At 63.1% G+C, this 25,042-nt stretch overlaps 1 protein-coding gene across 3 annotated transcripts in view; it reads left to right on the top strand.

Annotated features, from left to right (window-relative positions):
* RXRA (retinoid X receptor alpha) overlaps positions 1 to 21,540 on the top strand; it is a 93,725-nt gene extending 72,185 nt beyond the window's left edge. For all 3 annotated transcript variants that reach the window (XM_041723985.1, XM_041723984.1, XM_041723986.1), the window contains exons 5-10: positions 8,007 to 8,176; positions 10,981 to 11,110; positions 13,029 to 13,161; positions 14,634 to 14,725; positions 16,283 to 16,388; positions 17,788 to 21,540. In XM_041723985.1, the coding sequence (XP_041579919.1) occupies positions 8,007 to 8,176; positions 10,981 to 11,110; positions 13,029 to 13,161; positions 14,634 to 14,725; positions 16,283 to 16,388; positions 17,788 to 17,935 (779 nt within the window). In that variant the 3' untranslated portion in view covers positions 17,936 to 21,540. The remainder of the gene's footprint in view (positions 1 to 8,006; positions 8,177 to 10,980; positions 11,111 to 13,028; positions 13,162 to 14,633; positions 14,726 to 16,282; positions 16,389 to 17,787) is intronic.
* Positions 21,541 to 25,042: the final 3,502 nt, after the last annotated feature.

Below are 25,042 nucleotides of genomic sequence, written 5' to 3'. Positions count from 1 at the left end.
CGAGGACAGTGCTGACGAGGGGTAGAGTGGAGCGGGGATCACCAGAGACCATTAAGATGCCCCCAGGCCTACGGGGTGCTGGGGTGGCCCTGCTTCCTCCTACAGACCTGGTTGGGGCGCCTTGGAAGCATCACCCACGTCCTCAGAGCAGTGGGGCTCTCGGGCTTGGATCTGTGCCCATTTGCTTTATTGACAGTGTTTGTTAGGGGCGAGGAAGGGCAGGGGGCGGGGAAGGTGCCTCCCCTGAGGTTACTGAACTTGTCCAGCGGTTCAGCCAGACGTGGTCTGAGCTCTCGGCCCTAACTTGCAGTGTGGCCTTCCCAGAGCCTCTTGGTGTCCGTCGGCCTCAGTTTCCCCATCTGCAGGCTTGGTGACTCCTGGTTACAGTCTTCATCCAAGCTTGAACGGGGGCAGGTCCATCCCACTGAGTCTGGCACCCAGGGCCTTGTGGGCTGGGGGGTGCTGTTGGAGTCAGGGTCTGCATGCCTGCCCCCATCTGTGCCGCACTGCTCATGGCGGGGTCCCCGGGCTGCTGCCTCAGCACTGAGGACAGTTACCTGGGGTTCTGTGGTTCTCATATCATTCCCTTTTCTAGCCTCTGTTCTTGTGGAGAAACTGAGACCCCAGCTGGGCCACGCAGTCCCGTAGGATTTCTTGCTGGGGGCTACAGGGCAGGCAGGACCCGGGATGTCCTGCCGTTGGCACCACTCCTAGCAAGAGGGCCTCGGGGTGCTAGCGCTGAGCTACAGGGGCTAGCCTGGGCTGTACACATTGTGATTGGGATACAAGTTCCCTGCAGTGCTAATCCTCGTACAGGTGGAGAGACTGAAGCCCAGAGTGTCTGGGGCTTGTCACTGTGTGCCAGGTGGGACCCGGGCCTCTGACTCCAGTGCTGTCCTCATTCCTTTCAGCTGTCATGGGTCAGAGGAAGCTTGTGCCCAGCCAAGGGAGGGGAGCACCTGGCCCCGGTTCCTCTGGAAGGCAGGGCTTGCTGGGGGTGGTCCATGCAGCGTTGTCACTGGGATGGGAACTCGGTTGGGGTGAGTGTGTGGTGGGCAGTGGACCCGTGTGTGCCAAGGCCTAGGACCTGACCAGATGGCCCGGTGCCAGCATGCTGGGGGAGGCTTGGGCTCCCTTGAGGACATCCTAGCACAGAGCGAGCTTGGGCTGGTGCCTGAGACCACTCCCTTGCCAAGCTCAGCACTGCTGGTGCCAGGAGCCATGCTGGGCATTGGGCATGTGGCATTGAGTTGTGGGCATGTGTCCACTCAAAGTGATTGTCACATTACCAGGCAGGGTCCCCAGGTGTGGTCAGTGCTGATAGGAGAACCCGGCTGCAGGCAGATATCTAGCCTCATGCCTTGAGAATGGAAGGGTGTTGGGACATCTGGGTGGGTCAGCGGTTGAGCATCTGCCTTTGGCTCAGGTCATGATCCTGGGGTCTTGGGATTAAGTCCTGCTTTGGGCTCCCTCCCCACAGGGAGCCTGCTTCTCCCTCTGCCTCTGTCTCTGCCTTTCTCTGTTTCTCATGAGTAAAAAAGTTTTAAAAGTCTTTTTAAAAAAAGCATAGAAGAAAAAAAAAAAAGCATAGAAGGGTGTCGGGCAGACTGTGTGCCCAGTCAGAGGGAATAGTGCATGCCAGGGCCGAGAACATCAGCAGATACAGCACACTGCAGGGCCTGGAGGCTGTTCTGACTCGAGAGTGACCCTCCATGGGTCCCCGGATGGTCCAGGAAATGCTCATCTCTTCTCAGGACCCTGCAGCCTGGCCACTTGGAGCCTGGGCATCATCAGACTCCAGCTGTCTGGCCCCCTTTACCACTCCCCCCCCAGGCCTGGGAGAGAGCAGATGATGCCCCAGTCCTGTCCCAGTGGAGCTGCAGAGCCCCAGAGCTGGGAGCTGGTTGGCTATTGGTGCCCACAGTGACTGGGCCTTGTTGCGAGTAGCTGTTAGAAGCACCTGCTGTGTGTGAGGCCTCACTGGGCACCCCGCCCCATCGTCACGCCCCTTGCTCCCTCACCCGCGGTGCTGTGATGCTGCCCTACACATCACAGATGGACAGATGGGCTGCAGAGGGGGACATGTGAGGGGTGGCAGGGGAGGCTGCAGGGCAGTATAGGCGGGGCCCAGGTTGCACCCCTCAGCTTGGTCCAAGATTGAGCCAGCCCCTGTGTCTCTCTTGCCTCGCTCTCTTGTGTGATGGATAGATCTGGTGCTTTGGACACATTCCCAATGTGGCACACGGCCCTTGAGAGCTGATTTATGGGCCGTTAGATAAATACCTGATCCCGTCAGGACCCACCCACCTCCCCTTTGCCTCATATTGGATTTAAAAGTCGGGAACGTGCAGTAAAAACCCTCCTGCGGAGCTCTCTTATGCCTCCAAGACAACAGCCTGAAGCCGGGCCTCTGACATGTGCTTGCCTGGTGTGTGGCTCTGCAGTACATGTCCCAATGTGCAGGGGCCCAGTCCACAGCCTCCATCTCGGGAGAAGTGACCAGTGGCCCCAGTGTGGTGCTGGTGCCAGCCCCGCAGGGAGCTCCATGGTCTCCCAGGCTGAGAAGCCTGTGGCTGGGTGCTGGGAACTGCCTCTGGGCTCCCCGGAACTGGTCCTGAAACAGCTCCTTTCCTGTGTTGTCTTGGACACAAGGAGGGCCCCCTGGCAGCAGCAGGAGAGTGGGGGCCAGGTGTGCATGCTGGTCTTGGCCTGGAGTACCTAGGATGTGAGGTGTTGGCTTTCAGGCTAGTGTGGGCCGTATGACCCCTCAGTGAGACTTGTGGTTGCACCCCTGGTACAGGTGAGGAAGCGGGCATACACCCAGATGGTGTTGCCCAGTGCAGCATGGGAGGAAGCAGCTTGGGGTCAGTGCCTGGACCACCAACCACAAGGAGAGCTCGGGAGGGGCTTGCTCTGGCTCAGAGCTGATGGGGACCCCTCCTTGGTGCCGGCCAATGAGGGATGCTGCAGGCAGATAACATCTCTGTTGGGCAATGCAGGGGCCTGTGCACACAGGCACCACCCAGGACTCGCTCTGCAGCATTCTCGGAGGAGGTGGGGGCTGAGGCCCAGGTGGGAGATGGCAGCCATGTGCCAGGCTGAGCCTGGGCCTGTCTGCTGAAGCGCTATGGCAGGGCTCAGGGGGCTTGCTGGCGCTCCTGGTCTGTTGGGGGGACCTGGCCCCACCTGGGTGATGCTGACCCAGGCTGGAGGGTCACCCCACTGCCCTCCTGTCTGCTTCCTTCTTTTCCCTCCAGGAAGGCCTCTCCCTGCTTCCTTCCTGCCTCCCTTTTCTTTCCGAGCTCTGTCTCCTGCGTGCATGCGTATGTGTGTGTGTGTGTGTGTGTGTGTGTGTGCATGCGGGCACACATGGGGGTGCATACACAATCGCCCCACACAATCCGACTGTGGAGAAAGAAGCTGGCTGGGTTCCAGTGCTGCCCTGTCAACATCGGGCGAGTGACTGCCTCTCCGAGCCTGTTTCCACGTGTGCACAATGAGGGCATTGGTGGGCCTCTCCTGTAGGCCAGTGGGGAGAACAGGGCAGGTGGAGGCCCTGTGCCTGGGGGGCAGGGGGGTTGGAGAGTGGAGAGCGTGTGTGTGTGTGTGTGTGTGTGTGTGTGTGTGTGTGTGGTCACTGTCATGTAGGGCGCTTGGCCTCAAATGCCCCGAGGGACAGAGGGGTGTGTCCTCTGAGCCTGTCCATCTGACAGGACACCCCCTCTCTGGGTCCCAGGGGCTTTGGCCTGAAGAAAGTGTGCTGGGCCAGGGCCTTTTGGTGACCGTCAGTCCTGCCTGTCCTGGGGGCTGTGCCAGGGTCAGAGGGCGGGCCCAGCTGGCTGGCAGTGCCCAGAGCAGGGGACGCAGCAGTCTGGGGTGCTGCCTCTCAGAGATGCCCCTTCCCACCTCCTGGCTTCCTGCCCAGCCCCAGCAGCCTGGGGGGGTGGCCCACTCTGGCCGAGGGGCTGGGGACCCCAGTCTCCCTGGGTGCACCCTCCCCGCCTATGGCTCCTGGTCTTCCCGGGGTCCCACAGCATTCAGGCCTGGGGGGATAATGAGGCCCTGTGTTGGCAGATGCCTCCTGCCCAAGGCTTCCCGGCGCCAACAGAACATAAGCTGGACATGACTACCTCTGAGAGGTGATGGAGCTGGCGGGACATAAATCCCCAGGCTCCTGCCTGACTCCTCTGCTGTCTATAAATAAAACTATAATATTCATAATGATGCCACTCAGAGCTTCAAAGTGCTTCACGAGGCATTGGCTAATTAACTCGTGCCGCCCCCGCCGAGGAGGCAGGTGCTGGGGACCCCTGCCCACTGCTGCTCTGGGCGCTGCCCTCCAGGCTCGGGGCTGCCCCGTCCGCCCCAACCGTGCAGGGGGAGGAGATCCATGGCCCGCTGGCCACGGCCACGTGTGAGGAGTGTGGGAGCGGCAGGCACGGGGCGGGGGCAGCCCAGGGCCAGCGCTGTGGTTTCCCCCTCCAGGGCTGAGGAAGCGGGGCGAATGGCCTGGCAGGGGCACGGTGGGGGCGCGGTGGGGGCGTGGCGGGGCCCAGGAGTGCAGCCACGCCCCTCTGGGGCTCTGGACCTGTTTTCCCAGCTGCTGGAAGGAGGCAGCTGAGCTAAGCTCATGCCCCTCAGCTGTGTCCTGGCTCTGACAGCTCAGGAGTTGGCCCAGGACTACCTCCAGCCTTGGGGGCTCTGGGACACGGGCCTGCCTGCACTCTGGGTTCGGCACCCTGGCTGCTAGCCACGTTGGCTCTCCTGGCCTGTCACCCTGTGCCCTGTGGCCGGGGGGTGACAGAGGAGGTACCCTGCTCCAGCCCTGCAGCCGCCACGTGTTGGGATCTGTGAGCCTGGCTGGAGAACAACTGGCCGTCTGCAGGCACACCAGCTCCTGGCCCCTGCCCACCAGCTTGAGCTACCCCCTGCAGACCCCACCTGCTGTCAGATTTTCTGGAAGAGCTAGGCTTGCAAAGACTCTGACTTGGGGCCTCCTGCCTGGCTCCTTGGCCAGCTGGTGTGATTTGAGGGTGTCAGCTGGCCCCTGTCCTTGACACTTGCTGTGTGGATGAGAACTCCCTGGCTTGAGTCTGGGTCTTGGAGAGTGCAGCCTCTGGCAGGGCATTGGCTCTCAACAGCTACTAGTCCGTGCAGGAGGGACATGGGGCCTGCCCTCAGGGGCCCCGTGGGCTGGTAGAGAGCTGTTCACATGGACTGTTAGGGAGCTGTGGGCCATGCTGTGGGAATCAGGCAGGCCTGAGGGACCCCTGGGCCTGGCACCATTGGGGAGCTCTCACACCCCTGAGCTGGAAGAGTGGGGGGAGCGAGGGCTTGTGGACCCCAGGGGAGGCTGCTCCCAGGAGCTGTGGGCTTAGACGTGGCAGCTGAGGATGGAGGCAGGGCAGGGAGGGGGCCAGAGCCCTGGACACCCTCCTCCCACCCTTCCCTCCACGTTTGCCAAACCCAGCAGGGAGCCAGAGGGGAGAGGGGAGATGAGGCAGCCTGAGCTTGGGCCCTCAGAGCCAGGGCAGGGGCGTGGGTCTGGGGGTTCAAGGAGGCGTCCCAGGACAGCCGACATCTGTGAGAATGGGGACTGTGTGTCACCCTCTAGAGACGTCCTGGAGAGGAGGCTGAGCCCCATCCACGGGCCAGGGGGCCAGAGCACTCAGGAAGCCCCGAGAGAGGCTTCTGCTCTCCAGAAGACACTGCCCCAGGACATTGGACCGGGAAAGAGGGTGCTGAGCACAGCATCCCACGAGGGGGCGAGGAGTGAGGGCAAGGTGCCAAGCTCTGTAGGGACGGGGTCTCCCATCTGGCTTTGGGGATGTCAGTCTGGGATGGGTCAGGAGTAGGGAGTGGGAGGTCATATGGCATAAGGAAGGCCTGGTGGAGGGAGAGAGGTGCCAGCATGTGGCCGGCAGCCCTGGGAGGGCCTCGAGGCCCGTTGGCTGAGCCCCTACCTCCAGGCGGCCGGAAGCTGGGCCATGGGCCAGAGGGCCGGCAGCTGTTGCATCAGCTGACCTGAGTTGGCTCCTGTGTGAGAGCGTGTCCTGGGCAGGTTCAGCGCCCACAGACGTCACTGTATGTTTTCTTCACGCTCTGCCCTTGGCTCTGTGGGTCTCGGGCTGTGTACTGGGCCCTCTCCACCGTGCTGCTTGGGTTCAGTCAGGGAGTGGGGTGGTGAGGGTCCCGGGAGGTGGTGCCAGCTGCTGCCAGATGGCCTGCGCCCATTGGGCGGTCTGAGCGTCCTCTCCAGGTGAGGGTTCTGTGGGGCCCATGAGGTCTGTTGGGCGCTCGGCTCAGCAGATTGGCCTGCTGGGTGCAGTCTTGGAATAGAGGGCTGCTCGGACTGTCTCCCAAGGACCCACTGCCTCCAGCTCCCGCCCAGTTCTTGAAGTCCAGGGAGTGCACTCCCTGTACCACTTGGGGTGCTGTGAGGGACCCAGGCCTGCCACGTGGGGTGTTCCTCACTCAGGATGACATTCCACATCTTAGGAGCCCCCTGGACTCACTGTGGCCCAGGAGACAGGCCCAGCTCCAGCAGTCCCGGGGTCCTCTCGGGGATCTCCAGCCCCTGGGCTCTGCAGCGAGGGGCCACTTCCACGCCCTTCCCCTTTGCTTGGACGGGCCTGTGGATGGAGATCTCCCTGCCACACTCTAGAGGTCACCTCACCAAGCTCCCACTCTGTTGGGATCTCCGGGGGACCCCAAGAAGCTGAGGGCCTTGTCAGGTAGGGGCTGAGGAGCCGGCCCTGGGGGATCTGCTGGAGGGGGATGTCCACACATCTCTAGCTAGGGAGAACAGGGCCATAGGAGGGTAGGCATGGGTGGGCTTGGGGGAGGCCTGCCCATCCTGGTGCTGTAGTAATGGCATCTGGGTACCCCCAATACCCCTGTTGGTTCATGCTGTGAGAGTGCCGTGTAGACGGCCCTTCCCAGGCCTGCACCAGGCCGCACAGTTTGACTTCTCCCCTTTGTTGACTCATTTTCCCTGTGTGTGTGTGGTGGGGGGGGGGGGGTGTGCAGGGCGGTCAGCTCGGGGGGCTGCAGCAGCTCGGGAGCCATTTCGGGTGCTTGGGGGGTTCTGGTGGGGTTCATGGCCTGGCCCCTCAGCTTGAGCTGCTTGGCTCTGAAGTCTGAGGTGTGTAAACGCCCCGCCACGGGCCCTGACCTCCTTCCTCTGTCCACGTGGGTCCCCGTGGGGCAGTGTGGAAGTGAATGCCCCTCTCTCTGCCTCCCCCGTCGGCTTCTCTCCCTGGGCTCCCAGGGACTGGTCCCTCCCAACCTCCTGTGTGCTCGGCCCTCCACCCTGGTGCTGACCCCTCCCACTCCAGGCCAGCCCAGGCCGTCCTGGCTCGCACTCGGGGTGGGCCTCTAGCTCCTGGTCTCCCCGGGTCCCCCCTCTTCTTTCTACAGCTGGAGGGGACTTTCAGAGATGTGTTTCATCCTGTCCCTCTCCTGTGGCACGTCAGACTCCTGTACCCCTTGCAGTGGGTTTCCAGCCGGTGTGGTACCCACAGATCAGGAGTGTCTCTGCTCTGGCTCTGGGCCTTTGCACATGCTGCCTCCTCTGCCAGAACTGTCACCTTTGTCTTTTCTTGCCTCTTTCTTCCGGGAAGCGTTCCTGGTTTACCACAGTCTGTAGTCCATCAAAGTCCTTCTGACTGCCTGTGGGGACCCCAGCTGAACTGTCAGCTCCATGAGGGCTGGGCCCTGGTGCCCTGGCCTGTGTACTCCTGGCCCTAGACAGGCCCTGATGTGGGCTTTAGTTGAATGGGTTAATGAGGGGGCGGGTGTGTGCTGTGTCCTCAGAGCACAGGGCTGCTGGAGGCCGGACCTGGGCCGAGACAGGGTGGTGGTTCAGCCAGCTCTGAGCAGCACCGTCCCCAGCCAGCCTGGCAGGCACGCTGGCTCGGGGCTGGCACTGCTCAGCCCCTGATGGCAGAGGGGCTGCTGGGGGGAGGGGGAGCCGTGGGCTGACCACCGCTCTCTCCACGCCACAGCCGTGCAGGAGGAGCGGCAGCGGGGCAAGGACCGGAACGAGAATGAGGTGGAGTCCACGAGCAGCGCCAACGAGGACATGCCAGTGGAGAAGATTCTGGAGGCGGAGCTGGCTGTGGAGCCCAAGACTGAGACGTACGTGGATGCGAACATGGGGCTGAACCCCAATTCGGTGAGTGTCACCCCTGTCCTCATGGCCTCCCCTGGGCGGCAGGGGCCCCAGGGCATGTTGCTGGGCAGGAAGCCCCATCTGTCCTGGGCCATGCCGATACCCAGGACCTAGCTCGGGCTGTCCTGCTCTGTGTGTGGCCTCCAGCCATTGCTCAGCTGGGTTTTGAGGTCCTGTACCTGCCCCAGGGGTGCAGGCCGTGGGCTGGTTTCCCCTGTGCCCCCAGTGGGTTCAGGGCTGGGACCAGAGCCCTAGGGCCGGGGTCCTGAGGTCACAGTGGCCTGTCCCCCTCCACCCTCCGCCTGGCCCAGCATGGCCCCCATTGTGCTGGACACACTGCCCTGCTCATCTCCCTGAGACTCCAGGGCCTTTGACATGCAGCTTCCTCTGATTCCTCTTGAGGCTTCTGTCTGGTGTGAGGGGACACTTTTCCAGGGGGGCCTTCCTTCAATGCCCTGCGAAGGTGGGCCTGGCCCTGTGACATGGCACAGAGCTTCGTTTCTGTCCCCTAGCATGTGGCGGTGCATAGTGGGGTGTGCAGTGCATTAACTCTCCATCCCCGCCTGGCCGGGGGTGGCGTTTGCACTGTTGCTCACTGCCGGGACCCTGCAGCCCAGGCCAGGAGGGTCTTCTGTGCTCACGAGGCTCCAGCACTAAGAGGCCACCCTACTTCCCTGTATTTCTGTGGGGGTATCTGGTGCCCAGGACCACAGCCCCCCCTTACCTCCACCTGGAGCCCAGCCAGGGACGAGGTGCACAAGGGGCCTGCCTAGTGCTCTGCTTGGGAACCCTTCTCATGTCCACCCCTCTGTCCCAGTGGAGGGACCAGCTTCAAGGCTTTCATGATTGAACAGAAGTCGAGAGGTGGACAAAGCATTGCCAACTTATTCATTTGTCCAGTAAGGACATTATTAGGACAAGACAGCTGCCATCTGCTCCCTGCGGTTTTGACCACACGGGGCTGGCTGAGAGGGGAGCACATGTCGTTTTGTGACTAGCACGTGTCTGACCCTGCTCCTGTCCGCCTGGGTGCCCCGTGGGGACGGCTCGCTGGGCCCCGTCTCTCAGATGGCAGTGTGGTTCACTCGGCATTGGGAATGGTTGCTGGCACTGCTCAAGCCCTGGGGGAGCCTTGGGCCTCTGCCTGGGCGCCCTACTGTCACCTGTCACACAGGACGTGCTGATCTCTGTGTCCAGCTGCAGAGACTGACCTGCCTAGGAGTGGCTCAGGGGCTGGAAAGGGGGCCAATGGCCAGGGGCCAGGGAGGCTGGTTCCCTGGGCTTCAGAGCCTGTGGCAGAGCATTGAGGCTCCTTCCCACTTTCCTCCATATCCCCCTGCCTCCCCACTGCACGGCTTCCCTGGGCCCCTGTCCACCTGCCTGGGCCTGGGCTCCTGCCTCCCAGGGCTTCCCTGAGCCTCAGAAGAGCAGAGCCTGGCCAGGGTGGTGCCCACTAGAACCTGGCCCCGGCGTCTGGCATGCTAGCTGCTGGACATGTCACCCGCGTGAGCTGGGGACCCCGTGCACGCCTTCCTCCATGCCACAGTCGCTTGCAAGAGTGAGGGTGAGCTCCCACAGGGGCGCTGGCGCATATGGTCCTAGGCTTCTGGTGGTACTTCAACAGAATCTGCTGCAGAGGACAGAGGAGAGAACACCCCACCGCCAAGGGCCAGCCCCATGAGCGGAGGGCCTTTGGGGTGAGGGCCAATTTGGGGGTGTTCTGGGTCTGGCACCCTGGGCTGGGGTCCCATGAGCCCCAGAAACCCTGGCTGACACCTGTCCCTGCAGCTTTGTGTCCGCCTCTGCACACCCAGCCCCTTCCCACCCAGTGGCCTCTGCTAGTTTGTCACCAGGCTTCCCACTTGAGCCCTGGGTGGGCCCTTCCCACGGGCCCCAGGATGTTTCGATGGCACCTCCCTTTAGGGCAGATGGTTTCTGCCATGGGAGCTCTTTGCAGGAACCTTCACTCCTGCAGGGATGCCTTGGCCACTGTGTGTGGGCGTCACGCTCCCCCTTGCTCAGGACCCAGAGGGGCCGCCAGCCAGGAGCTGGGGAGAGGGGTCCACCCTGCCCAGGCCACTGATCCTGCCAGGGTTTCCTCACTTGTGACAATGTGACGATGAGGGTAGAATCCCCTCTGGCTAGAACTTTCTGGAAGAGCCTCTGATGCCCCCGTCTGTGTGTCGTCTTGCTCTGGTAGGAAGAAGTGGCCCGGAGGGGCCCACACTGCCCACCACCTTGGAGTCCCACCCCAGCTCAGCACCCACGCCAGCACCTGTTTCCCCAGCTGTGCCAACTGGGTCACTTGGCCCCATGCTGAGGGCTTCAAACCACACATTTAGTCTCTTCTGGTCGCAGAAGTCTGAAGTCCACAATCAGTGTTGTGGACTAGAGTTGTGGTGTCGGCAGGGCTGGTTCCTACTGGGGAGGACGCCCCCTTGCCCTTCCCATCCCTGGGGGTGCTGCATCCTTGGCTCGGGCCTCCTCCAGCCTCAAGCCAGCAGCTTCTCTCCTGCTTGCATGTTCTGTCTCTGACCCCGGCCTCCCTCCGACAGAGACCCTGTGATGACACCGGGCCCAGCTGTTGTCCAGAGTTCTCCCACCTAAACCCCTCACTTGATTGTGCCTGCAGAGGGAAGCCTATAGGGGCACATGTACAGGGGCACACGTGCAGGCTCTGGAGGTTAGGACATGGTCCCTGGGGCTGTCGTTCAGCCCAGGGCAGGTGCAGCACGTGGTGGTGGGGCGGCCCGACCTAGGTTGTCTTCTGGGCTGGGCGCTCACTGCGTGCCTCTCCTCCAACTCAGCCCAACGACCCCGTCACCAACATCTGCCAGGCTGCGGACAAGCAGCTCTTCACTCTGGTCGAGTGGGCCAAGCGGATCCCGCATTTCTCTGAGCTGCCCCTGGACGACCAGGTCATCCTGCTCAGGGCAGGTAAGGGCTGGGCTGGGGGGGGCTGGGAAGGTATGGGAGGGAGAGGGCAGGGCACTGAGGACCCACAGGTGGGCTGGGCCCTGGGACACTCCTTTCTCCGGCTGTGGGGGGGCTCCTGCCCTGGCCTTGACTGCCCCCCATAAGGAGGTATTTGGTTTTGGCTCTCTTAGTGCCCTTTGAGGGGTAAAGGGCTCTCTGGGGCCCTCTGGAGAGGATGGGGGCAGCGTGCCCAACAGGGGCTGCCCTGGACGGTTTGTGTTCTGTCTTCGCCCCGCACCGAGGCCGCAGCTCCTCCTCCCAGTGGGGGATGCAGTGCTGGCCAGGTGGGTCAGAGCCAGGGGTCCAGGTTGGCCCAGTTCCTGATGCGTGACAGGTGTACCAAGTGGAGACCCGTTTTTGCTGAGACCAGGGTCCTCAGTGCACGTCCTGGCAGTGGGGCAGGAGGGACAGGTGAGCCAGGTGTGCTGGTGCTGGGCCTCCAGTGGGGGCCGGCAGGGAGCACCCCCCACCGAGCCAGCCTCCTGCCCCGCTGGGCCACCTGCACGAGCTGGGTGCTGCCAAGTGCACCACCGGCGGAAGGCTGCACGACACCAGCTGTATGCCAGGCCAGTGCTGGGCGCTGCGGGAGCGTCCCAGGGCAGCCCGCGTGTGCTTGGGGCAGTGGGAGCCGGCCCAGAGGTAGGAGGAGGCTGGGCAGGCCCGTGGAGGATGGATGGCAGGGAGACAGAGTGACTCCAGAGTGATCCGCAGTGGGGGGAAAATGCACTTGGGGCCAGCTCTGCCCCAGCAGAACTCTTGTCCCCGGGCTGTGGGCCTCGGGGCCTGGGGAGCCTGTGGGCTTGGGTGCCTATGGGCTTGGGGGCCTGGGGGCCTAGGGGCTTGGGGGCCTGGGGACCTGGGAGGCCTGGGGGCCTAGGGGCTTGGGGGCCTGGGGGCCTGTGGGCTTGGGGGTCCTGGAGGCCTGGGGGCCTGGGGGGCCTGTGGGCTTGGGGGCCTGGGGGCCTGTGGGCTTAGGTGCCTATGGGCTTGGGGTCCTGGGGGCTTAGGGGGCCTAGATGCCTGGGGGCCTGGGGGCTTGGGGGCCTGGGGGCCTAGGGGACCTGGGGCAGGGCGTGCCTTCTGGAAGAGCTTTCCCTCTAGCTGGGGCTAAATCCCCACACCCAGAGCCATCAGGGGAGGTGGTAGGGGTGGCAGAGGCCTGGGTCCTCGCCCTTACTCACCATGTGACAGGGTAACCCCTACCCTGCCCTGGGCCTGTAGGATTGTAGTCAGGATGATGTGTGACAGGCTGTGTGGGGCCATGAGTCACAGAGCCTGGGGAGTGTGGCTGTGTCAGTGCTGCACCTGTGGAAGCGGCTTGGGGCTTCCCTGTCCACAGGACTCATTGAGAGCCCAGCGCAGAAATAATTTCTATTTCAAGTTTTGCTTCCATACTTTCTCGTAACCCTTGACACCCACCCAGTTGTCTGTGCCGGGACCTCATGAAAATACTGTCCGGTTCGCCTGAGGCTTTACCACACCTTATGTCAGTTTAAGAATTTATTTTTTGCAGTGCCCCCCGTAGTACATGGGAGTCTGAGAGTTTGCTGCTGGGACCAGGTTGGCAGCAGCTGCCCCGTGGTGTTCCACAGAGAGGCCCTCTGTCCTCCATGGCAAGAGTGTCCGGCACTTGTGGGAAGAGACTTCCTGGGCACATGGGCTTGGGAGCACCTGGGTTGAACAGAGCCAGAGGAGATGCTCCATGCAGGACTTCTTAGGGAACTTGTTGCCCTAGTTGGCATGTGGCTCAGAATCTCGGGGTCCGCAGCACCTGCAGTGAGGTGTTCTGTGCTGGTGCGGCCCATGGAGGGCCGAGTGGCCGACCCATCATGGGGAGGGACACAGCCACGTGACCGTGCACCCTCCCCTCCCCCCCCAGGCTGGAATGAGCTGCTCATCGCCTCCTTCTCCCACCGGTCCATCGCCGTGAAGGATGGGATCCTTCTGGCCACCGGACTGCACGTCCACCGGAACAGTGCCCACAGCGCGGGGGTGGGCGCCATCTTCGACAGGTGGGTGCCCCGGGCCAGGTTCGTGGAGGGTGTGGATGTGGACATGGAAATTGGCATACAAGGACCCAAGTTCAAGCTTTTACACGTCCATTCACCGGGGGACTTGATGACCCCAGCGTAATGTGAGGGTTCATTTCCTCCTGGCTCCTTTCTTTAACATCCTGTATCCCGTACGTGGGAAGACGTGCCGTGCTCCTTGGGCGGAGGTTATACAGCAGGTGCAGTCCAGCAGTGACCCTGGGTCTTTGGAGCCGCAAGCCCTCGGCTGCATGTGTGCCACTGCTCCTCCTCCCTGACCGCAGGTGGGCGCGTGCCTCCCTGCACCCCTGCGTCCCCTGGCTCCCCAGCAGAGGGGCAGCACTGGGCAAGGGGGCGGCCGCATGTCTCCATTCTAGCTGCTCCCCAGCCACTCAGCCCGCTGGAGGAGGAAGGGCCGGGAGGGACACACTGTGGGCCATGGGGGCAGGAAGGTGGTGGCAGGGCTCCCAGGGAACCCCCGAGCAGAAGAGCCTGGGGTCAAGGGTGCACAGACCCTCCTGGGAATCACCCACAGGAAAGTGAATGCAGGAACTGTGCTGCCCTGCGGGCAGTTCTGGTAGAACCAAGAAGGAAGCCCTGGAACCCGCTGGGATGTGCCAAGTGCAAGTAGGGGTTGTGGCCACATACACTGGCAAGCACTGGTTTTGCAGGGGATAGGTGGTGTGTCTTTGTGCAGTACTTCTCAGGGCCTTGAATGAGGAGCCACCAAAGGCTGCTGGGAGGATGGCACTTCAGTGCCCCCAGAGGCCTCTTTTAGAGAGTGCAGTGCTGGGATATACTTTGTTTTAGAAACGCAGCCCTGCCACACTCCCAGCTGCTAGGGCAGTAACAGGGACAGAGGCTTGGGCTTCTACCCAAGGAGCAGCGGCACAGGGAACCAGCTCCTTGCCCTTCGAGTGTGTGGAACTTGTGACCCCTGCCTCAGGGCATCCCCTGGCCACAGAGCAGTGGACATCTGAGCGCCCGTCCCCTCCCATCCTGTCTTCGGTCTCCAGGGGACCGTGTCCCTCTCCAGCCTGCAGACCCTTGGGGACTCTGGCTCCTTGGGGTGACCGTCCAGACCCTCCCCAGGCCACTGTCCTCTGTTTCCCTGTGGTCCAGCCTCACTGACCACTTAGCACTTCCTGGGCACAGCCATCGAGTTTGGGGGACCAGAGACTGGGCTGATGGGGTTGGGGAGCTCAGGCTGGGGATTTAGGACCCCATGGGGCAGGCCAGTCAGGCTTGGGTCAGAGTCCCGCCCTCTGACAGAGCGGGAGGGGAGCCCCGGGCCTGGGCCGGGCAGCATCCCGGGAGGTGGGGCCTGTCCTCCAGCTGCTCCCTGGTCCCCACCCAGCCTCCCGAGCCCGTCCTGGGGGTCTTTCTGGGGTGGGGTGCCCTCGTGAGGGGCACGGTCTGACTCAGGCTGTGGTGTTTGCCCGCTTCCTCTGCAGGGTGCTGACAGAGCTCGTGTCCAAGATGCGGGACATGCAGATGGACAAGTCGGAGCTGGGCTGCCTGCGTGCCATTGTCCTCTTCAACCCGGGTATAGCTTTCCTGGCATGGCCTGCCGTCCGGCCTTGGGCCCAAGAGCCCACTCGTGCTACAGACTAGCCATGCCGCCTTCTTCTTGTGGCTCCCAGGAGTGGGACGCACGGCAGCCACTACAAGCAGCGGGGGGTGGGGGGCGGGGGTGTGGATCGAGAGCCGTGCTGGTTTCATGCTTTGGCCGGGCCTCGGGCCGAGCCTTCTGGGCGCTGTGTCCTAAGTGTGGCACCGCTTGGTGCTAGAATCCTGGGCTCCAGAGGAGGCAGCGTCTTCATGAACTTGTGGTGGCCAAGCTCTGGAGCCCAGACGGTTGGCCGGGAGTGGGTGGGGGTGCAGAGGGCCAGTATCCTTTGAGGCTGCCGCAGGCTTCCGGGGAGCAGTGGGGGAGCGGGCCAGCCCATGGGGTAGACGGGATGGCGCCAAGGGTCCTGACCTCCGGCCCTCCCTTAGCTCCATCACAGAGGGATCTGGCTACTATAGGGATGAGCCCATTCTGGGGGCACTGTGTCCTTCATATTTTGCCCCTCGTCGTGATCCTGCCAGCATGGGAGGTGGGGCCACACATCCTGGCCCTGCCTGGGGGAGGCCCCTGGTGGAGTTGTGTGTGGCTTCAGTGCTGGCTCTGGGTCACTGAGGCATGGGTGTAGGGCTGCTGGAGGGCATGGCTAGGGCCAAGACCCCCCGGTCTGGGGATGCTGAGCTGTGGAGGAGCCTGGCACAGTCTCAAGGTACCCAGGCCACCTGTGGCATTCGCGTTGGACCCCAGTGTGCCTGCTGGGATGTCAGGCTGCCAGGCAGTGCTGGCGGGAGCCCCCCACCCTGCCGCCCCTGTCTGCGGCTCAGAGGTGACCTGACAGCAGGCCCGTCCCACAGCAGAGCCACTGTGGGGCTCGGCGGCATCAGACAGCAGCAGTGAGTGGGTGTGGGCTCCAGCCTATGCCCCCTGTGCCTTCAGGGTGGACCACACTTGGCTGGGGCAGATTAAGGGCCTTGTGAGTGTAGCTTGACAATAAGTGGTGGCTGGTATGCAGAGAGATGGGCTTGTCTCTGTTGGCCCGTTGGGTCTCAGGAAACCCTGGGAGATGAGGAAGCAGAGGAGACTCCACAAAGCTTTGCCTGGCATGGGGGACTCCACCCCGTTCAGGAAGCCCTGTGACGCCGCCCTGGTTGAGCCCTGGAGCGTCTCTTGCTCCTTAGATCCCACCCTGGGCCCTGCCAGCTTTGGTGGCTGGGCTCCCAGGCATCTCTGTCCAGGGTCAGAGCCCCCTCCAGGCTGAGCTCAGGCTTCAGCCTGGTTGCCATGGTAACCAGGGAGTGTGAGGGCAGCTGGATGCACTTGACCCCAGATAGGGAAGCTGAGTGTTAGGAAGTCCAGGGATAGGCCGCAGGTCATGTGGCTAGCAAGTAGCAAGCCAAGCCTCAAGCCCAGGGCGACCTCGGGGGCTGAGCCTGCCCAGCAGCTGCTGGTCCTGGCCCAGTGGGGAGAAGGGGGAGCTAGCCCAAGTACCTGGGTGTTCTGTGCAGCTCTCTGACCTGCAGCCCCTACCCCCTGCAGACTCCAAGGGGCTCTCGAACCCGGCGGAGGTGGAGGCACTGCGAGAGAAGGTCTACGCGTCCCTGGAGGCGTATTGCAAACATAAGTACCCCGAGCAGCCAGGAAGGTGAGCCCCCCACCCAGGCCCCTCCCTCGGGGGCCTCAGGGTCTCTGTTATCACCCCTGCCCCAGCAAGCCTGCCCCCAGCCCTTCTGACACCTTCCTTGGGCAGGGTGGAGGCGCTCGCTCCTGCTCTCCTGCAGCCGGGTTCTGTCCTCACAGAGTAGGGAATGAAGCCAGGGCTTCCCTCCACTCCTCCAGGGAACCCCCAGAGGCAGGGCCTTGGTGTGCTTACCCCCAGCAGGGACGGACACCAGCACACAGTGGGTGCTTTGTAAACGTATGTGGAGCTTGCCTCCCACCTGCCTGGGTTCCAGAAGGGCCGGGTCTCATCTCTGGTGCCCGGTGCCAGGTGCACGGTAGGCGAGAAGGGGATCTGTTCTTGTCCTGATTCTAGCTCCTCCCTCCAAAAGGGCCTCTCCTGGGAGGGCGCGTGCCCCCCACCCTGGGTGCCAGCACCACCTCCCCGCCAGCGCACGCGCAGCTGCACACACGGTGGCTGCCCTGCTCCCTCTCAGCCCTCATCTGGTTTGGTTTAAAGTGAAACTTGCCGGGGAGGCCGGAGGGCTGGCCCGGTTGTTTTTCCTGGCTCCCGGCCATAGCCCTTCTCGCCAGCTCAGCAGAAAACAGCTTTCTCTGGCCCCCGTCCAGCCTCTACGCTGTGTTTTTGCCTTTAAAACGTGGGTTGTGGGGCAGCAACCACAGCGCTTCTCCCCTGAAACACAGACGTTGTGAGTAATTAATGAGGCCCCACAGCCCCTTGAGGGTCCACACCATTGTGTAGGGCGGCTCTGGACAGCCCCTCGGGGATGGGCACTGTTCTTGAGGGCAGAGCAGCCCAGCCTGGCATTCGTCCTCCCCGAGCCCCGGCACCTCCCCTGCCCACCCCCATCCAGTCTCCTCCCTGGGGGGCTGGGCAGGGCCTGGGGCTCCTGCCTCTGGCCGAGCTCCAGCAGAGCTATTTCTGGGGAAGGGGTGGGCACTGGCCCTGGGCTTGCGCCCGCACAGACCTGCTTCACCATGGTCTCCCCACAGCAGCCAGAGGCATTGCTGGTTCTCAGATCCGTCTTCTGAGTGATCTCCCCTGAAGGTCTGCTGTGGCTCCCTTTGCCCGCAGGGAAAGCCCACATGCTCTAACTTGCCCATAAAGCCCTACTGAGCCTGCACCAGCCTGACCAGCGTCTTGCCCCCGGTCCCTCGGGGTCTTCGTGTCCACCCTGTGTGCTCCTGCCCCCAGGCCCTGGCCTGCTGTCCCTGCAGTTGGAGAGCTCGGCCTCCCTCTCAGGTTTCTTATAGGCCGGGCTCTGCTGCTCCGGCTTCAGGCCTGGGTCCTATCCCTGGGGGCTGCTGGGCACTAGGTGGAGGAAAGGACACCCCGGGCTCACCTTCAGCCGGCCCTCCCACAGGTTTGCCAAGCTGCTGCTCCGCCTGCCGGCCCTGCGCTCTATCGGCCTCAAGTGCCTGGAACATCTCTTCTTCTTCAAACTCATCGGAGACACGCCCATTGACACCTTCCTCATGGAGATGCTGGAAGCCCCCCATCAGATGACTTAGGCCCCAGCCCGTCCTTCGCACCCACCCACCCACCCACCCGCCGGCCATTCTGCCCGGCCGAGCCCACCCTTGACCCTTCTCCGCCTGGCCTGTTAGGATGCAGGGGCACCGCCTGCTAAGCCTGAGTGTGTGGCCACCTCGCTGTTTTCAGAGCTACTCGTCCACAAAGCTGGCCGTGGCTTTCCCGGGGCGACAGCTGAGCGGCAGGAACTGGCGTGAACCCCGGCCAGGCCTGGCAGGCCCCCCCTGGGTGGCGGGGGCAGCTCCCCCCGGGCCTCGCTGGTGTTTGGAACATGCCACGCTCCCCTCCTGTGTTTGGAGTGACCTCCGTCGCCTCTTGTCGGGCACCCCCCGGCTGGCATGCCCTGCCCAGCCTTGGGAGTGGGGCACAGAAGACCCTCGACCCCCAGAAAGATGAGGGGGGTTCTGGGGTGAGCAGGCTTCTCTTCCCTCACAGTGATGGGCGAGCAGCCCCTTTTCCAAAGATGACTTGCAGTGTGGCCCCTGAGCTGACCAGGCCAGGAGCTGACCTCTGTGTAGGGTTCCGGGGCCCCCTTGAGGCTGCGGGGATGGGAGTCATGCACCTCCCCACCTCGCTTTTCTCTTCGCATTACTGTGGCTTCAGCTTCTCCCTCTGCACAGCCCTGTGCAGGCTGGGGTAACCAGACCCCATGAACAGCTCGCCCTCAGTTCCGTCTGCTGTTCTAGTCTGTGTGGAGGGCAGGCTACCCCCCGTCTCCGCAGGGCTAGCCCACTGCCCAGCCTTCCTGGAAGTCCTGGGCCATGCTGACCTGTCGTGGGCAGAGGCTGGGCCTGGGAGGCCCACAGGGATAAGAGGGCGGGGATGCTTTCCCCAGAGGGTCTTCAGGCAGCTGTGCACATTTGGAGGGAGCCAGGAGGCCCATGGGGGGTGTGCAGGGCCCAAAGGACTTGTAGACACGTAGGCCCAGCAGGAAGGGGCAAGTGGGGCTGCTTCCTGGAGCTGTTGGTGGGGAGGCCCCCTTCGCTGGCTGCCTGTTGTGTGTAGGAGACTCTTGGAATCGGGGACTGTTGTGTGCCAGCGTCCTCGGGCCTACAGCTAGATGGCCCTCGGGGACAGCCAGCCCGGCTGTTGTCTCGTCTGGGTGACAGCCGCATGCGGGCCTCCATCAAACGCCTGCTCCGGTTGACGGCTCCCCAGTCCAGCGCTGCACCTGCTTCTGTAGCATTTCCACCGACCCGGGCAGGGCGCTGCGTTCTGGGGCAGGGTGCTCTGAACTCTGGGCGCACAGGGGCTCTCTCAGGTTGAACTGGCTTCTTTTGCACTGTAATGTCCTCCTTTTGGTCTGAGTCCTTTCCAATCTTATGCCTCATACTCCACGAACCCAGCGTTTGTCCTTGGAGGGAGGGGGTTGCTGAGCAGGGATGGTGGGGTGGGGGTGATGCGGGCAGCTCCTGTCTTTGCAGCCCCTGAGGGGATGCTCTGTAGCCCTGGCTTCCCTCCTGCTGCCCCCACGAGCAGCCCTGGGAGGGGGGTGCCTTCCCCAGAGCCTGGTTCCCCAGCTGGTGCAAGGGTGCCCCAGGGGCAAGGCCAGGACAGGCCTCCAGGCCTCTGGCGGGAAGAAGGTGTCCCCTCTGCCTTCCAGAATCCCCAGCCAAGCTGAAGGTGAGGCACCGGGCGGAGGCTCTAAAGGACTGCACAAAATCCTTCCTCTGCCGCCTACTTGCTCGTAACATGGGGAGGTGTCCCCTGCCCTGGAGGTGGCATAGGCCGGGCCTGGAGGGTCTGCCCAGCTCCCAGCCTCTTCCGAAAGTCTCAGCAGCCTCTGGGGACTTAGGTGTGACAGGTGGTGATGCAGGCAGTCTTGGGAACTCCGTCTTGGGTTCCCCCCTTTGTGGGCACCATAGACTGCCCCCCACCAAACACCCCTGGTGCCTTCTGCAGCCAGACGCACCCCATCATCCATGCCCCGCCCCCTCCTCCCCAGGGGCGTTAGGAAGGTGGGGACCTGCAGTGGAGAAAGCCCAGGACTGGGTCTGTGGGAGGGTTGGCTTCTGCTGGGGAACTCCGCTGTGACGGGCTCCGGGGGCCCCGGCTGCTTGTCCGTAAAGCCCTGAGGCCCCCAGACCACAGCTTTGAGAGCCAGAAGTCCCAGCCCGGCCGGCCCGCGGGCACAGCGCCGTGGGTGCATGGGGCTGCCCTGCGTTTTCATCCGTCAGCTGTCCTTGTCACGCATTCAGTGCTGTTGGAGGAGGTGGCTGAGTGGGGAGATGCACATGGCTCAGTAGAGAGGTAGGAGGTTTATTTAACCAGACCGATAGTAGTGTTACCAATGTGGTTCAATTAAGGTGATTTTTGTAATTATTTTTATTATTATTATTATTTTGGTGGGACAATCTTTAATTTTCTAAAGATAGCACTAACATCAGCTTGTTAGCCACCTCTTGCCCATCCCCGCCGCAGCCCGGCCAGGTGCTGCCTGGGCCCCGGGCATCCGTGCCTCTGGCGCGTGTGTGACCTGGGGCCGGGGCTCCGCAGCCGGGGAGCGAAGATGACCACGCCGTGTCCGCATGGAGCCAGCTAAGCCCATAGGGCACCTTGGATGGACACCAGCCTGCCCTCAGCCCCGGGAAGCATGTGGCCTCAGGCGGAGATGGCCTCATGCACCCCGGCTTGCCATGTCTCCATGCCCCTAAAGGATTCAGGCCTGCGGCCAGGGCGGACACCACGCTGGAGCCCCTGGTCTGTGGGGGCCACCAGCAGGGCCCGGCCAGCGCGTGGCCACTGGGTAATCGGCTGACATTGTCCCCGTCATGGAATTCGGGCGCATGGCCCGCTCCCCGTCCATGTAGGTGTGCGGCCTGCCATGTCTGTGCTGTCCGGAGAAACTGCGTGGGGCTGCACACCGTCGACGCACAGCACATGCGGAGCAGTTACCAACGTTGTGTCTTTATTTGTAATTAAGACTTTCCCCCATTTTCCTATCCATTTGCTTCGTGTAAGCAAGTACATAAGGACCCTCCTTTGGTGAAATCCGGGTTCGAGTGAATATCTCAAGGCAAGGAGTGCATCTATTTTAAGATGCTTTGGAGCAAGCAGCTTTATCAGTCCCCCATCCTTAGCAATGCCTTAGCTGGGACGCGCAGCGAACACTTGAGAGGGTGGCGAGTACAGAGAGTAGAGATAAAATGTCTAAAGCATCGGGAAAGGTAAAAAAAAAAAATCTATTTTTGTACAAATGTAATTTTATCCCTCATGTATACTTGGATGATGGGGGGGGTGGGACTTGTTTTGTTTCTGCTTCTAGAGATGGAGGAGAGTTTTCTCAGTGAAGGTGCGGATGCCCCGCTGCGCTGCGCAGACGTCTCCCCTCGGGCAGGGTGGGCCCCCGGCGGCCAGGGGTCTCCTCCTCTTCCGAGAGATTCTTAAAGCCTTGCTCTGTTCTGCCCCTGTCGCCAGCCGGCCTCCCCGAGACTGTTTGACTGTGAACTTACTTCCCTGCGTGATTGTTGTCTGAACGCCGCCGCCGTGGGTGCCGGGCACAGACGAACAATGGTGTCAGAACGTGGAAAGGAAAACACAGAAAAACGTGAGAGGAGAAACAAAATATGAGCGTTTAAGAATACATCGTTGTGCTATTCTCATTTGTTCTGCTGGGGGCTTTCCTGTCTGGGTCTGGAAGTTGGCCACGCACGGGGCTGGCACGCTTCCCCGGGCCGGTGAGGGTGCGCAGGGCGCCTCGGCTGCTGCCCGACTTGCGGGGGGCCAGTCCCAGGCAGCGAGGTCCCAGCTTTGGGGCATCGGTCCCCCCACAGCTGTGCTCCTTCCTTGGCCTGCTCCCCTCCACATCCTTGGGCACTGGGCGTGCAGCCACCTGCCTGCCCCAGGAGGCCCAAGCCCTGATGGGCACGCGGTTCACACACGGGGCCACCAAATGAGTGAGGCCTTCCAGCTGCCCTGTTCATAATGAGGGGATGACACTCACCGCTCCATCCTGTGTGATATGTGCTTATCATCGCTGCGCAGTCTGGGGGCTGGGCCACGGCTTGGTAACAGTGCTGTACCCTCCAGCAGGCACCTTCCTGGGGAGGCTCTGGGCACCCTGGAGCTGGGAGCCTTGAGGGCTGGGGTCCTGCCCCAGGGACACCAGACAGATCTGACCGAGGGCAGAGGCAAGCGCCCAGCCAGGTGGGGTGAACCTCACAGCAGGAGGCTGGTGGCTCCCCTCACGTGCCCCTCCCCAGGGTGTGCTCACACACACACTCATGCACGTGAACACGACAGGTGCACAGGCACACTCCTGCACACAACACGCTTGCCCCCGTGCAGCACTTGCCCACAACATACATGTACGTGTAACATGCATGTGTGCACTGGGGTGCCAGGACCTCACGGGGCCTCGGAAAGTCAAGTTGGCACACACCCCCACGTGCTGCCCCTCATGGCATGGGCCGAGGAGGAGGCTGCACGCTGACAACTGAGTCCCTCCCGGGGCCCTGGACCGTGGCTGGATGGAGACACCAGGAATGGAAGGACAAGTGACATGGTTCACTGTCAGCTTTAGGCCCCGTCAGACCTGCCACTGGTTGTGCTCATGGGTCATGCCCTTCCTGGGTCAAGGCCTTGTTCTTGCCCAGCAGGACTCAGCACGGGCACCCTGAGACAGGGTGGGCATGGGGGCCCCCATACCCCCGCAGGAAGCCCCCCTGGCCCCCTCCCAGCCAGGCCCACTCTGCTTTCCTGTTGGAAGCACGTATTACTGGCTATAGGAGCTGCTTCCTTGCAAAGAGGGGGTTGCAGCCTGGGGAATCAGGAGGTGGCATCCCCGTTGGGCCCCTTGTCCTGCCTCCACATGACCGCAGCTACTGCTGAGTTCCCCGGGGGTGCCCCTGCCCGAGCAGACACCAGCACCCCGCTCTGGGCAGGGCCTTCTGACCAGTCGTGCAGGGCTGTGTCAGGAGGGCTGGGCAGGCACAGGTGTAAGTGTCCTCTCTGGGGCACAGGCTCTCACAGCTGCCCGCCAGCAGTGGGGAAACTGGGAAAGGAGCATTCCTCACAGGGCTTCAGGCTATGGCCCTCCCGTGAGGCTGGGGGCAGATCTGCGGAGGAGCCATGTGGGCCCCGGAGGTGCTGAGCCACGCGACCCCTTCTGTCCTTGAGTCCTTCGGGGGCCGCCACAGCCAGAATAGGCAGGTGACAGGTGACCTCCATGGGGGCCCCTCATGCCCAAGCCCAGGGTCCTGCACGTGTGCTCCAGGCCACAGGCTGCAGGGGGCACAGCTGGGGTGCTGTGCTTCCCGCGGGGGGGCACAGAGGAGCCTGTGCAGGAGGGGCTGGGGGCCAGTGAGTGTGGCTGGGCGGGGCTCTAATGCCGACCTCCTGTGGTGAGTGCAGCCCTGGTGACCCCCCCACCCCGCAATGGGTGCACCGCCGGGTGCACTGAGCTTCCAGCAGTCAGGCAGAGACCCTTGGCGACCCCCGGCCCACACGATGTTGCAGGGCAGTCTGGCCTTGGTCTTCCTGCTGCCTCTGGCTGCCATGGCAACCCCTGCCCAGGGTGGTCCCCTGGCCCAGAGGTGCTGGGGTTGGTCACTGGCAGGATTGGGGGGACAGGCCAGCTCAGCAGGGTGTAGGGGTTGTAACCCAAGAGGTGAGGGTGGGAGCAGTGGGATTTGGGATGGGATGTGCTGAGCACCCACTGTGTGGCAGCTCCTGTGCTGGGGCCAGGAGTCCCGTGACAGGAAGGGGATGGTCTTGTCATCAGCAAGCACGTATGGGCATGCTCAGGAAGTGGGGGGTTGTCCACAGGGGACAGGCCCCGGTGCCCTGCCTTGGACACACAGCACAGAAAGGGGCTGGTGCCATCGCTGGGCACAAGGGTGGCAGCCCCAGAGTGACAGGAACCTGAGGGAGGGGTCGGGGCAATCGTAAGGGCCACAGGGAGGAGGGAACAGACAGGGGGGCGGGGGAGAGCCCAGGGGGCTCCAGGGAAGGGGGGCCATGTAAGGTCCCCAGCCCCAGCCCCTAGTGCCCAGCAGTCCCATCTGTCCCCAAACTCCAGGGCTGCTGGTGACCTTGTATCCTTGGGGTCCAGGGTACACGGCCACCATCCAGTGGGTATTTCCAGCTGCAGAACCCAGAGGGTCCAGGCCAGCCTCCCGCCCACAGAGCCCCCGGGGTCCTCAGTGGGGAGGGGGACAGGGCTCAGAGGGAGGACACCCCACTCTTATCTGGTCACCCGGCACCCAGGCATGGAGCAGCACTGCCCTCTGCTGGAGGTGCTGGGCTACGGCCCCCTGCCTCCTCGGGTCCCCTCCTGTCCTGCTGGGATCAGGGGACCTCCCCCCCCTGAGATCCCAAGGTCCAGGTGGAGCTTGTGCACGCGCCCTGTGGAGGTGCCTGGGGGCCTGGGGTGGGGGTCAGCAAAGCTGCATGTGCTCCGCCCGGGGCCTGGGTCCAGAAAAATGCTCCTGAGCCACCACTTCCTGTTTTATTTTCTCTGAAGAGGCTGGGATACAGGGCGAGGACCTGGACAGGGTTGGGCAGGAGCCCTTAGGGGTCAGCCCTGGAGGTCCCCTTCCTGAGAAGGCTGGGGTGGCCAGCCCAGGGGGCGGCGCTGGGGGTGGGAGCCCAGAAGATGGGACATTGTTGTGTCCCCAGAGCTGCCTGGGGGAGAATCTGCAGGGCAGGGACTGCCTTCATTCACCTGCTGGACAGCACCCCCATCCCCGGCTCCGCGGTGTGGCCCGGGCACGGCTGTCCTGGTCACCTAGCAGCCCTGACCCTCCCCACCCCCCGCCCCGGCAGGGCTGTGCACCCATGACCAGAGCCTGGGTGGCCCGGTGCTCTGCACACACTGGAGCCGAGAAGCTGGCTGCACGGAGGCTGGGGGCTGGCTCGGGTGTGGATGGCCGGAGTTTGCTGGGAGAGCTGGGGCCAGTCCCGCCCGCTGCCCATGGAGGACCGTGGGGTAGGGACCAGTCTGATGGTCCGTCCTCAGCTGCCCTGCCCCTTGGGGTGTCCTGAAGAAGCGGGGCTGCGGTGCCACTTGGAGGAGCCCATTCAGGTCTCTGGGGCGGCCAGGGGATCACAGTCAACCCTCCTGCCTTTGTGGTGACAGCAGTGTC

The sequence above is a fragment of the Vulpes lagopus genome, chromosome 12 (genome assembly GCF_018345385.1).
Source record: "Vulpes lagopus strain Blue_001 chromosome 12, ASM1834538v1, whole genome shotgun sequence".
Taxonomy (NCBI): domain Eukaryota; kingdom Metazoa; phylum Chordata; class Mammalia; order Carnivora; family Canidae; genus Vulpes; species Vulpes lagopus.
This window is presented reverse-complemented; position numbering and strand designations above follow the sequence as displayed.